The sequence below is a fragment of the Trachemys scripta genome, chromosome 5 (assembly GCF_013100865.1).
Source record: "Trachemys scripta elegans isolate TJP31775 chromosome 5, CAS_Tse_1.0, whole genome shotgun sequence".
Classification (NCBI taxonomy): domain Eukaryota; kingdom Metazoa; phylum Chordata; order Testudines; family Emydidae; genus Trachemys; species Trachemys scripta.
Window position 1 is genome coordinate 54058901 of NC_048302.1, and position 15037 is coordinate 54073937.

The 15037-nt window shown below is 38.0% G+C and overlaps 1 protein-coding gene across 2 annotated transcripts in view; it reads right to left on the reverse strand.

The window, feature by feature from the left end:
- The window catches only part of SLC10A7 (solute carrier family 10 member 7), a 214067-nt gene that overhangs the window by 137430 nt on the left and 61600 nt on the right, over positions 1–15037 (reverse strand). For both annotated transcript variants that reach the window (XM_034771234.1, XM_034771235.1), the window contains exon 5: positions 2665–2703. In XM_034771234.1, the coding sequence (XP_034627125.1) occupies positions 2665–2703 (39 nt within the window). The remainder of the gene's footprint in view (positions 1–2664; positions 2704–15037) is intronic.

A 15037-nucleotide genomic window follows, 5' to 3' on the forward strand; every position in this document is an offset into this window, starting at 1 on the left:
CTACATGTGGACGCAGCAATCTGCCTACGTGGTACAAACCGCAGGATTGGAGCTACAGTGAGCCAAATTCTGCCCTTTATTCAGCTCTTCCAGATCTCCCAGCTTCACCTTTTACAAACATTATACCAATATGCCTTACAGTATTGTAGGTCTGTAAATACATCACTGTATATAGAAAACACACTGTCTGATACATAGCTTTAGATATCTGTTTATATCTCAATTTCATGTTTGCACTTTAGATGCATTTTGAGGTCAAGATTTTCAAAGCAGGAACATAATTCTAGGTGCCCAAAGTCCACATTTAGGCACCAAGTCATCTGACTTTTCAATGGTGCTGAGCATTCAGTAGCTTCCATTGACTTTTCATAATTAGATTACTTATTTACATGCCTAATTATGGATTTTTGAAAATCTCATCCTAAATGTTAGTAGAAAGCATACATATTATGGACCAGATTCTGATCTCACACTGGAATAAATCAGGAGCAACTCCCTTGAAAGGAATAGATATACACCAGAATAAAATGGTGTGAGATTGAAATCCAGCTACATATGGCCCCACTTCTGCAAAAATCCTCACTTTAATAGGACTACTCACCTGCTTAAAATTAAATATGTGCGTAAGTGTTTACAAGATCACAACCGATGCAGTTATATTATATATACAGCTTATACATGACTTATTATTCATCATGCACACACACACTCCCCCCATAGAATCACATTTTCAAATGGTTACAGTACAATAAAATAAAATTTCAAATCTTTGTATGTATGCATGCCTCACTAATAACCTCTGATTTAATTTACTTTTGAGGGACTATTTTTACAATACATTTTATTTTAAAAATAATTTGGTAGCATAGTTTGTCTTTAGTTAATTTTACAATAATTTTTTTTAGTAATCTGATTTCCTCTTCTATGGATTTATAAAAGAAGAATGTTCACCTAAGAATGTTCAATCTTTCCAGTATTGCACACAAGTATGAAATTAGGTGATCACACATTTAGGGAAATTAAAAAACATTATTAGAAATTCCTAGAACTAAATTCAAAACTAATACATTTGTGTCAATAGGGTAATATGAATATATATGAGGTCAGAATTTGGTCTAGCTTCTTTAACCAAGATTTGTTTAAAACATATTGGGAATTTGAGTTTAGAAATTCTAAATAATATTCTTTTAAAATGTTAAGTTAGTCTGATAACACATTATATTATGGGTGACTTAGGGTTCAATCACACTCCCAATGACATCAAGAGGCTACAAATGGCTTAAATGAGCCCTGAATTGGGCTCTCTGTGAACTCAAAGTTCTCACTGCAGTAGTGATGGGAACTGCACGGAATTTAGGCCTTGCTGACCATTTTCTCTTACTTGACCAAAGAAAGTGAAGTGTGACTATTTAAAAGGTAATTTGACAAAAAGATTCCAAAACATGGTGCAGAGATTTTTTTTTTAAGAGCAACATTACTAGAGCCCCACTAACCCATAAAAGGGGAGAAACATTTCGATGTTGACATTTTTAGATTTTACCTGTGTGTACATGTGTATACTATATATAAACATACACAATACCTACATCTTTAGCTAACACTAAAACACATGCAACTATAGAAACATGGTACACAATTGCAAATCTCAGTATTACTATCACACTCTTTGCAGTATGTTTTTATATACATACGGTTATATATTTATATACATACACTATTCTAAAAATCTTTTTACATGCTTAATAAAAAATTTCATGTCTGTAGTTCCGATTTCACCTACATATTTTATATTAATAGTTTTGCCTTTCATTCAATTCACACATCAGATTAATTCTCTATTTGGGTAAGCAAGACTGGAATTGAAAACACCCACTTTTAAGCATTTACATATTTTAGAAAAAAAGTAAAGTAAAATCCATGATTAACTATACAACTCACGTAATCAGTCTTATCAGTTTATATATCATATAGTAAGAAAATAATCCAGTATGTCTCATTAAACAATACATCAATACAAAATATTTTTCCTTTCTTCATAAATACATTTATTTATTTAAAAAAACAAATTTGTTTGGCCTTCTTTTCAGTTAGTTTGCTGAAATTTTACAGACTAATATGCCCACAAATATCACTTTTTAAAAGGAACAGCTTGTTTGTTTCCTTGTTTCTAGCTACTTCAGTCTGATCCTCAGGGACACAGAGAAGAGCGGCTTCGCTGACAGTAAAATATGCTAAACAAATGACATGTCACTGAGTAAATTAGCATCTCCTTTCGATCAGCCAGGTCATATTTTCTTTTCAAAGTCCATGGCCCCTTGATAGAAAATAATGATTATCTAATAAACTTTCTTAGAAAAATCAATGTGTTGACACCCATCTCTGAAACATCTGCCTAATAATAGATTCTGTTAACCCATTAAGGAGAAAATTAAGATATACTTAAACATTTATTTACATTAATCAACGATTATTCATTCACTAATTTTCTTGTGACTCTGATTCAACGAAAAGAAATAGCAGTATTTCTAGTTAATTAAAGAAGGGGTGAAAGAAATACTAAAATTATTCAATTATTTACCAGCTTAACTAAATGACTAGCCAGCACCAACCATAATATAAAAAATACAATGTTATAGCACTACGTGTAACCATTGCATTACTTACCAAAAAACTTCCAAAGGCTGAGTTAAATATAGCAGCTGCCTAGAGAGAGAGAGAAGAAAAGAAAATATCACTCACAATAAAAATAGCCCTAGTGAAGAACAGAATGCTATTTCCCCTCCCAGCACAGCTTCGTACCCTCCAAATACACACACACCTGATTAAACAAAGTTAGCCACTGCTTATAAAAATTTCCAGTGTCCTGTAGCTAATGAGGACAGATGAGTTCCAGCTTATCAACTCATAAATAATGGGTTGTATAAAGCAAGATTGCCGCTGTATTTTATATCTTACAAACTTATAATGGGTACCAAAAGAATCCCCACCAGTACGAGACAGAATCTCGGTTTCACTGATTTTAGTCTAATTCACTGACAAACATTTTACATTATTGACCTAGTCATTTAAAAAAAAAAAAAAAACTTTTAAGGGGCCCAGGAGAGAAAGTTGGTTCTAATTTGTGTTGAACTAAAACAGACACAAGTTCATTTTAATAGCCCCTTTACTAATTTTTCAGTACAGTATCTTAACTGGGCAAGTAACCTAAGAAGTTATGAACAATCACTTATTAACAGGCTCAGAAGTTTCTAAAAAATGAGCAATAAATTGCAAATAGAAATAATGTAGTAAAAACAGAATAATACAGTTAACTCTGAGGCCAAAATGTCCAAGCATTATCTACAATTTAACAATCTTTGTAAACAAGTGGTAATGACTGTAGAAGCCTTTTTGCTTACTAAATATCCAGAAAACATAAGATGGCAGTATTAGCTCTTAACCTTAAATCACTAAATTCCATGAAGTTAAAACTTAAATTATGAATAGCTTCCACAATTACCAGGAATGGAAAGAAACTCTTGCATGGCACCCAGTCCGATGATGAAAAGCCATGAGGCAAGTTATAAGGGAAGGAGAGGGGGGAGAACCTACCATTACATGACGATTCTAGAGCAGAGTCAAATTAATCAGCGCTGACTTTTTCAGCCATAACAACAAGTGGACGCTAGCGACTTTAGCAAGTTTGAATAAAGTCCAAATCCAGGCTAAAAGCTGTAGCTGAACCTGCCTTTCCTCTCCATAAGAGGATGCAATGAGAATGAATGGGTAATGAGATCTTTGGCTCTAGAGAGCTCAGCTTTCTTATTCAAGTTCATAATTAATTCAAAGCTTTGATAATTTCATTAGATTCCTCCTCTGCTGGCCCTATCAGTAAAAGATGGCACTGGACCGTAGCTCCTTGGTGGCCCAAACACAAAAACAAGTGCAAACTGGGAAACCTTTGCTTACTTGCTTACTAACAGGGACAATGGCATATGGCACTGCATGTTGCGGAGGGAGCATCTGAATAGATACAGCTAAATAAAACATTATAGTTGACAGTTGTAAACTATGGCACCATATTTTAACACCTCTTCCTCATCAGCATTCCTCTTTTGAACATAAAAAGGAGGCATAAGTCCAAATGGCTTTTCCTGCCAGACATCACAGTGAAAGCAAGAATAAGAACTGCTTGCTATTAATTCTTCAACAAGTGTGAATTAAATCATGCTTTTTAACCTACATTTTGAAACTTTAAGATTGATATTTTCATATTAAAAGAGATATAGATGACATATGTACAATGCACACGTGTGCATACACACACACATCATAAGCACTGACTACATTACTTAGATATCTTTTGCTTATAACCCCTTTAATTCCTATCACTATATTAAGAACTACAAATCCTTTCAGTATTTCTTGGAAGCATGCCACTCTTCTGACTGTATGTATTTGACCAAGGAGCCCCCTTTTAATACATTCAGCCTCTGAACCTATGAAGGAGAATCTCAGCTTTCACTAGTTTCCCTTTTTTGTAAAAAAAAAAAAAAAATGAAAAGGCAAACTTCTAGCCCTTTTTCTTGCAAAAATAGCCTTCAAAACATAAACTGATTGCCAGATATGAAAGGAAGAAACAGCTGGGCTCTGCTTCTGCACCAGAAGGCTCAGAGGAAAAATAAAGGTCTCCCCCTCCCCACTTCCCATCATATACACTGAAATGTAACCATCTCACTTACATAAAATGTGTATACTTCAAAAAATAATTTTAACAACTCTCCCCAGAATCCATAGGCTGGCCCAGCCCTCAATGGTGGGATCATGGACCAAAAAACTGTTCAGCCCAAAATACTAAGGCCCAATCCATTGCAGGATGCTCTGTGGCTAGAACTGAACCAGCCTCTACTCACCTGGGCAACTGCTACCTTGCAGGTGAGCCTGCTATGCCACAGTAGCTGGTGCAAAAGAAACATCCCTCTGGCATCACCCACTAGGAATCCCTGAACCCTCCTGTTGGGCACTCCCACAACGCATGAGGATGACAGGAGCTGGGGACAACTTATCGCTGTATTGAATAGGAGTCCTGCTGCCTACTTTTATGTCCACAAGCACCTGCCCTGCCTGTTCCAGAGCCTGAAGAACTGGTTATAGGAGGGAATCTTGGAGTACTACTTCCATCCCAAAACCTCCATCACCACTCAAGGAAAACCTGCTTCCTGTCCTGACCAAGGCCCCTGAACTGACTACTCATACCAGCAGGGGAAAAGACACCCAACCCAAGAACTAAAAAGGGACCACTCCACAACTGACCTCCTAACAAATCACCAAAGGAGATTTGCTCCCCATCCAACCAACCACCGCACAGACAATGGCCACAGCATGATGAGCCTGCAACCACTTCTTACAGCAGTACACCCTCATAATAGCACCTGTGATGGCAAGTGGAACACCTGCCAGGCTGGAAAGCCCCCAGAGGAGCCTCCATGAAGAGATAGGGAGGAGAAAATACTGTAGGGAGAGGTGGGAGTGGAAGGACTGAAGGATTTGGGGTCAGAGGAGAAGAATATGAAATCCATGTTTGTTCTGTTTTGTTTTAAAGGCTGTATCACCAATGGAAGGAAAATTTTTGAGGAAGTCCCTTGTTAAAATATTGGCAGTACCTCCCTATATTGGAAATGTTTTGATGCTGTCTTGATTAAGGGTGATCTTTTCAAATTCACCTAAGGGACATAGGCATTCTACTCCCATTGACTTGCAATGGATGCTGGGTTCCTGGATTCCTGTATGTAAGCAGGGCCGACGAGAGTGGGGGGAAGCCAATACAAATTACCGGGGCCTGGCGGTCTGGCTTCCTCCCCCCTCATTGTCACCTTACCAGGGCCCAGCGGTCCGGAAGGGGACCCGGGGCCCGGCTTACCTGGCTCCCCCCCCTCTCGTCGGCCCTGTTTAGCCGCTCCGCCTTTGCTGGGGGGCCTGAAAAAAAATTTTCACCGGGACCCGAACCTGCTCTCGGCGGCCCTGGATGTAAGTTAATATATACTTTTCTATGGTAACCACTTTGACCAGGAATTTATTACATAAACATGTAATAGACTCTGCACCTACGAGGTCCTGACTGATACGAAGTATTTACAAACTGACATGATAATTTCTTCAGTGATCTAAATGGTGATGACATGTATTTCCTATTCAAGGATAATAGAGTGGGTGTGCAACAGAGTATTTCAACAGGGACTCATTCTATTAAGATCAATTCTGCAGCAACCCCTGCAAATAATTTTTTTAAAAAGCACAAAGATTTGCTATTTTCAATTTTGTGTTTAAACTATATATTACAGTTCTGGTGGAAAAAAGTAAAGCAGAAATTAATAGGCTCAACCCTGCAAACTCTGCAACTACATACCTGAGCAAAGACTACCCATATGAATGAGAGTTTGCAGGATCAGATACAGAATGAAAATACCTTAGCTCAGTGTGATGCAAAAATTAAGCAAACGAGTATAATTCAATCAATTATTTTAAGGTGTAATTAAAAGTAGTTATATACTAAAACCCAATAGCTTAATAGTTTACTTACCATCTACTGACCACCTAGTGACATAGCAGAACAAAAAATGCTGAAACTATATACTAAATAAAACATTTGTGTTTATTTAAAATAAGGAAATCTTTATGGAACATCAACTGACTGCAAATTCAAATCAAATTTGTCTGTAACAACTACTTCTAATGAATGGAAGTATTCAGGGAATAAAGCATGACCTAGCAGCAGTCTGGAGATCTGTGTTTATTCTTGGCTCTGCCAAACACTTCCTGCATGACCCTGTGAAATTAACCATTTTGTGCCTCAATTTCTCCTTCTATAAGGGAGAAATACCCTCACAAGTGTGTTGTCAAAATTAATTCATTGTTTGAAAAGCATTTTAAAATCCTTAGATGGATGGCAAATAAAGGTTAGTTTATTAGACACATGATACAGGTACAATATATTCACTGTCTGCTTCAAATGCTTCTTAGTTGTGATTGCAAAGATCAGGAATGAAATAGTTTAAAATGTTGACATTAAATTGCCATCCTTAGGTTTCAGAATTCATATCCCAAAGGAGATGGATGTTCACAGCTTTATTAGTGCTATTGCTTCATCCTTGTAGATTAATGGAAAACAACACTGCATAGAGTTATACTTTGTTGGGTTTTTAAAAAGCTGCTTTGCCATTAAAAGGGCTAAAAGGATTTTTTTTTAAGGTAAGAACTTTGATTTTTAGAGCATAATTCTGCAGCAAGAGGTAGATTCTACAGCAAATTCTGCAGATGCAGAATAATGAAATTCAAAGGCCCAAGCAGCCCATAACCAAGTGGGATTCAGCCCTAACAATTACATGTGGGCACTATGGGCCTCACAGTGTAAAGAGCAAAATGTGGTCCCAGCTCCCTAATTTAAGACATGACACAATGAAAGAGGTGACAGAATAGCTGGAAGAGGTTGGGGTAGGGGGGAAGGGTTCCAGCAATAATATTATGTGGTTACTCAGCAGAGGCTGAAGCACATTGTATGGTGGTGCAACCTTTACTTCTGTATTAATACAGTGGATGTTGTTGACCCATATCTTACAGGCTTTGCTGTAGAAAAGAATCTTAAGGAGAGATTTGAATGAGGTGAGCGTAGGGGGTTGGTAGCCCTGCTCAGGAAGGGAATTTTATCTAGACATAGGGATCAACATGCAAAAAAGGCAAGGACATGGCAGTGGAAGAAGAAGATAAACAGGGCATCAAGACTGGTCTGAATGGGCTGGCAATATCCCCTTAACTTACCCCTTGTTTAAAAATAAAAACATCTTGAATCTATGATCTTTATGGTTACCATAGCTTAACTCTTAACCACTGTTTCCGCTAATAAAATGATATAATGTTGTAGAAAGCTGTTAGCTACAGGTCTCTTACTGCAAAAAGAATATAAATATACTTGATATGTTTAATCTATTTGTGCTGTTCATAACTATTCATCTGAATTTAGACAGAAAAAAAATATATGTTCGAGTTCCAGGTTGTAGGTGCTAAATTGAATCAGGAGTCCTCTCCTCTTAAGAAAATTAAGTTGCTTTTGTGCAAGAGTGTTTTAATGAGAACAGAGCCTGCCGACATTGATAAATGGGAATGACACCAGAGAGAGCATGTAAGCAGGACAATATGTGCATGTTACAGTCTTACAGCCTATTTTTCACTGACTATCCTGAATGACTTCGCTGTTTCTTAAGGGGCCTATTAATCTAAAATTTAGTTATTACACAACGTTTATTTGAACATATATTCTGTGGATGATGACAGTTAATAAAGGAAATCTTTTACAAGCTGTATTTTTACATATTGTTCCAACTACAGCTCCTCGTCATTCTATTGTGCTGATGGAATAACCCAGTTTTGATGCCGCTTTAAAAAAGGCACATATATTCAGATTCCTTTCTATGCATACAGGGACTCTTAAATTACTGTTAAAATGCATATAAAAATCCTGTTACAAAATGGCAAAAATAAAAAAAAGATGGTGCTAACTGCTCAACAAATCCTCCAGATGAACAAGTACCCCTGAAAGGTAAAGCAATGCTTTTTAACATTTCAACATCTTTTTTTTTTTTTTTTTAAATGAACAGAAGCCAGATTCTGCCTTGGAGATGCAGATACAATTCACATTCAATTCAATGGGAGCCGTACATGTGGACCTTAAAGCAGCATTTGGCCCCAAGTGTATAATTTCTTACTAGTAATTCTTGCAAAAGTACTTAGTCACAATAAGGCAAGCTTTGATGAAGACTAATTTTATATGACGCCCCAAAAAATTAGGGAAAGAGACTTATTGTTTCAAACTGACAATAAAAATATTGTATTACTGCCCACTTTGGGTAAAAAAATGGTATTACAAGGTTTTTCCCTAAACACGCATTCTCTCTAGCCTCCCACTCACACCAACTAAAAATGTCACAGGAGTTATTACTTTACATATTTAGTCCCAGGACCATGCAACCCATGGATTTCTGTAGCAGACCTGCACTGAATTCTGTGACAGCATTTCTTGATTACAAAAATGTTCAATAACTATCAGTTTTAGTTATTTATAACATACTAAAAAATGCAGTATAAAATACAAATGTAACAAGTGTATATTGCTTATTTGCATTGCAAGATGGGAATGCCACCCAGAGTATGCTGTCCTCCGAAACATCTTGACATTAATTGCAGAACATGAAGCTCTGTATGCTGAAGATTTGTTCCGCATTGGAAGAGACTGTTATCAACTACATATATGTCTGTGCTACTCCAGCCACAGGTTTTGTGCTAAAATGGAGGGTTTTACCAAATTATGTATTGTTGTTAACCACATAGTTGTGTCCAAGGTCTTTGTGTAGAAACCATGCTTTCCACTAATACAGATTCCCACACTGATAGTTCCATATAATAATCACTGCCCTTTGGTAACAATGATATTCGTAGCAACAAAATATTCTGTTATAAACTGGCATGAAGACATCTATTTAGTTTTCCTGCTACTTCTTTGAAAGTCTCCTTCAACTTCACCAACATCTTTGGCAATATTGAAAGAGGCACCTTCCTCTTTTTCAGTCAGCTACAGTTTTCTACTTGGAGCTGCTTGAGTGTTTCTAGGTGGATCTGAAGTGTCTTTGTGGGGCTTATGATTTCAGTGGTGACTGGAAATGGAGACTGAAATCAATCCAGAAAGGTGTGCAGACTGGTAAGGTTTTTCCCCAGATAGTGAAACCAAAAAATAAGTGAACAATAAACATTCAATTAGGTGCACCTTATGATCTTGTGATGATGTATACAGTGCTCTCCCGATTTCCACTCATTTTTCAATGAAGGATCATTTATATTTGATGTGGTCTCAATGTTAGATAGGTGCCTGGATGTAGGAACTCCATGAATACGGGTCTAGTAGCATTGTGGCCTTTTATAGTAGGGTCATTTTCCTACAGATACTACAGATGTCTTGCCTTTATTCTACTTAGTAAAGTAAAAATCTCCCTGAACAGTGCCACATAGGTCACTGTAACTGACCAGGGATGTGGGGTGGAGAAAGCCCTCTGCTACACATTGGAATGCCTGCTCCCTTGGTGAAAATGGTAGGGGATTTGTCTCAAGTTTAAGAGCTTCACAAAAGATGTTGCCCTACTAACCGACATTCGCTCTTTCACAAATCCTTCTTCTCGTTGTCATGCAGCTTCTTCTGTGTCCCTAGACTCTGCAGGAGTGTAACTCTGCCCATAGCAGATGCCTTTGTGGAGCTACTAATTCATGTATAAGTGCCCAAAGAGCTTTCAAATACACAGGAGACCATGTAGTGCTCACAAGTCCTGCACAGAGAGGAGACATTGTACAGAGCTGTGTAGTTGGCTGTGGAAGCAGAAGAGAGGCTAGTGGACAAGGGACAGCAGCATTTGTGAAACTATTAAGTGCAGGAACTTAACCAATCTGCAGCTATGTGATGCTTATCCTTTTATGTGGCCTCGCCAAGATCAGCAGAGGTTCTCACTTGCCAACAACTGTAGCATGCCTCTTTCCCCCCACTTGCCCCCCTCCCTGGCAAATCAGCTGGACTATCAGCTGAGATTTCCCTCCACACAAACCTTTAGAAGAACAGCCCAGTCATGTCTTTGATACTCAAGTGAGAGGTGCAGGAAGACTGGGCGCTCAAGTTGCTGAAGTCCAGAGTTCTCCTGAAGCTGAAAAGGCTCTAACTCACTGCCTCCTGCTCCGTCCTTCAAGGGGCAGTAGCATAAGAACCAGTGGTATATACATATGGATTTGTTTATAAAATTATCAACGCCTGTATGTACCATTCCCACCCCACTCACCACAGCAAGGCAAGGCCTCAAAAATCTTAATTGGTCATTTAAATACTAACATTACTCAGCACAATCCGTTTCTCTTTTTTCCTCACTTCTTTAATAATGTCACATAAATTAAATGCAAAAATTAAAAACATTGTGCACTTAAAAAAAAAAAAACACAAGAAATGATAAAAGGTGGACCATCTCATAGCTATGTTGCTTCTCTTGTATTGAACACACTGTATGTATTTAACTAATAATCAGAAATGTTATGGAAGTCATAACTTCTTCCATTTCCTTGTTTCCACATATTTAAATTACCAGGAGCATTAACTTTAACCTTAACATTGCATTTACAGACTTTATTGTATATGTACACATTGAATTTATGCCTGGAACAGCAGGCCTTATTCAGTAAAACCTGCTTCCTTCTGCAAAGCTGTTTGACTGGGCCCCTGTCTGCCCAAGATCCAAGATTCAGCATATGGCCTTCTCCTCTACAACCTATTTCAAACAGCACTGCCATGCCAGATTTGGAAAGGTTCCCTACACCAGCAGCCAAGAAGTAATGTATCCAGAACTGGTGTATGTATTTTTCACCAAAGGACTGAAATTATTTCCACAATATTCCCAGTTATCAGGAAACAGCTGAACCCCCTCTCCTACCCGTCTCCCCCCCAGAACATTTCAATATCTGGTTGGGGCCCCAGAATCTGCAAAACTGGCAGCAGAGTGAACCAATCATGTGTATCATTATTAAATGGTCATTACAGAAAGAATAAAACCTTCACCAAACACCCAGGCATGAGAACTATCTGAAAATCTTACGTGATTCGTTTTTGTTAGTGACTGAGGACTAATTAGCTGAGTAGGCCAGGCAATAACTGTAGCACCAAAACAAATGGACGGCTAAATGATGATTTAATAAAAAGGCCCAGCTGAACAGTGGTGTATAAGTTACTCTGACAACCAGAGGCTTTATTCTGGTCAAACATTTTATATTTGTGACTTTCTCTTTTTTAAAAATTACCTCAGAAGGTATCCTCAGAAGGATACACAGCAATAACAATCTCCCAACCATACTTTTATTTAAGTTCAAATTTTCTGAGATCTTAAGCTGTGATAAAAACACTTAAAGGTCTTGTCCCCAGATCCTCCTGAAGACATCATCCATAACATGATTAGAGGTCTAGTTAAACAACTCAAAAGAGTATTACTTTTCTGCTGAAGTGAAATGAAAGAACAAGGCCATTTTCTAAAAGGTGCCCTTTTGCATTAACTCAAAAGTTGTGTCTATACCAGTATTTATCTACAAATATCCCACTGTCATACTACAGTGCAGCTCCACCACTGGGAGTGCTAGTGTAGAGCATGCCAGACATTTTAACCAGTAGTTCACCAAAGCTTGCTCAGAACAGGACTAGATGGTATTGTGGTTATTTTGCTGAGAGTCTGATTTACAGCAGCACTCCCATCATTGCTATTACAAGCAGAGTTGCACTGCTGGCTGTGCAATGGTGGGAGATTTGAAGAAAATCACTAGTGTACAGAAGGCCAAAGTATGTAGTTTTTGCTTAATTATCTGTTTTATAAAATAAAAAGAAGGTCAAATGAGCCCCTGAACAGATCCATGAGCCCTGACCTCTAGGGAATGTTAGAATTTGTCAGAGGTCACAACTGAAATATATTAGGAGGTTTCTATCTAGTCCCAGGTATAGTAGACGTCTGTTCATATCACAGAACCAACACTAATTTGGCACAACTGCCCTTTTTCAAGTGGCCTTTGGGAAAGCTCTAAAACAGTACTGAGTCATACTGGTGGCCCCCTCAGTTTATGAGTTCAGCCAAAGCGCTACCCTCTGTAGTATCATGAAAAAATTTACATGTAAAAAGCACCAATACCTCCACTGGGTGGGTGAAGGGGGGAAGGGGGAGAAATCTGTATGTATATGATTTTACAATTTAAAAGATGCTCTGATATCACTGTGTTAAGTATAGTATTATATATTTAGATTACATTTGACAGACAGAAAGCTATTCATGAAGTGTTAGATTATGTTTTTATATAGCACCTTTGCTACTCAAAGTATCTCAAAGCATTTTACAAAGTAATGAGTTAAGCAATAGGAGCACAATGACTGTAGGCAAATGGAATAGTCATTTGCTCTCAATAACAGCTCTCTCACAATCTTGGGCACTGGAACCTGTTTTATAAAGAAAAAAAGGCTGGGCTAAAACACTGCCACTACCTTCACTCTTTTCTTAAATAAATGCCAAAGGATCTTTAACTTCTAGTTATACAGCTATCCCAAATAAACAACAGAGTCCTCAATTTTACCCACTAATCTAAAAAGCAGTGGCTAATCTACACTGAGCTGCAAGTGTCACCATTCAATATCAGCCAAATCTTGGCTGTGGACTTGAAATCACAGCCTTCTTGGTCAGCAGTAACAGTACTATCATGAACTATAAATATAAGTTTTTCCTTTATAATTAAAAACACCTTATTAAATAAGAAAAAAGTTTACCCAGGAAAGCTTAAAGATCTTGCTTTCTTAAATCCAGCGCATTTAATAGCATGCAATATTCCAAAAGCAACTATGCCAATAAAAAAAGTGTGGAGAAGAGCATAAACTCCTAGCATACAGAATTTCATTCACATCCTTTTGTGGGGAGTGGGAACTTGCTCCTTTCTGAAGAGTTGGCATGGGATCTGTCCCAAGGAACCTGGAAGCCTCAGCATGGATTTTGCTCAGTAAAGCTTGCAAGAGGCTTGCCACTAAAAACCACAAACACTCCATCTGCACAGCCATCCATGCCCCCAGCTCACTCAGCTTCTTTAGATTCCATCTACAGTAGAGCTAGCTGAAAATAGGTGTTTTCATCCTATGGGGATTTTCATTATTTCAACATTTGTTTTAGCCCTATTTTGGGGGCAAAATGACAAAAATATTGAAATTTGTCATGGAACAGAAATTTAAAAAATAATTATTTGATTTTGGAAACATCAAAACACTTTATTTCAGTCTGTTGAACCAAACTGATAAGTTTAATTTTGTTTTGATACTGAACTGCATTCACTTAAGCTGCTATGGTGCCTGATGGGAGTTGTCATTTGAGTGCCTCATTCCCCCATTCTTGTCTATGGGCCGGGCTCCTCTGTCAGTCTACATGTCCCATGATGCAACATAGTCATGGAACTACCATGACATAGTTGGGCAGTTCAACCAGAAGGCAAACTGCAGGGCATAGTCCAGCTGCAGGCAGCCAGAACATAGACAAGAATGAGGCACTCAGACTACATTGGCAGCTGAGGTAGATGCAGGTTAATGTCAAGCTGACCTGAAATAAAACTTTTCAGTTCCCTTCAACAAACTGAAAAGTTTTGAATTGGGTCAACCTCACTTGAAATGAAACATTTTTTTCAGATCTTCTTGACAGAAAAGTGAAAAATGTCTGCAAAATCCAAATTTTCCTGTGGATGTTTTGCAAAAAAATTAAATGGAAAACTCCCCAACCAGTTCTAATCTACATAGACCAAGAGTTTAAATGTCTTAATCAAACACCAAAGCCCTGAAGACACTCCCAAGATTAGCAAGCACTTCAGCAAACTTTAGCCATAAACTCTGTGCCTCAGTTTCACCATTTATAAAATAGGCATACTTTTACCTTTCTATCTCACTGGAGAGTTAAATTCATTATTCATTAATGTTTGTGAGGATCAGATACTCCGGTAAAGAATTCCATTACAAAATTTTAAGAAAATTTATAATTCTGTATTCAGTGCAGTGTTTAAATATATATTATGCAGTAAATAAGGCAGGGGCTACACACTGAATGATGAGAATAAAAAGATCTATTGAGTAACTACCCATTTAGCAAGCACTGGCCACCCTGTGAATGAGACAAGGGCATTGTAAAAAAAAAAAAAAATAGCATGTGATCATGTAATTATCATAGTATATAGGCACATAGGGTTGCCAACTTTCTAACTGCAGAAAACCGAATACTCTTTTGCCGCCCCTTCCTTGAGATCCTGTCCCCACTCCCCCACCCTTGCTCATTCGCTCATTTTCACCAGGCTGGGGCAGGGGTCCAGGAGGGGGTGAGGGCTCCGACTGAGGGTGCAGGCACTGGTTTGGTGCTGGGGATGATGGGTTTGGGGTTCAGGAAGAGGCTCCGGGCTAGGGCCGAGGGGTTCAGAGTGCAGGAGG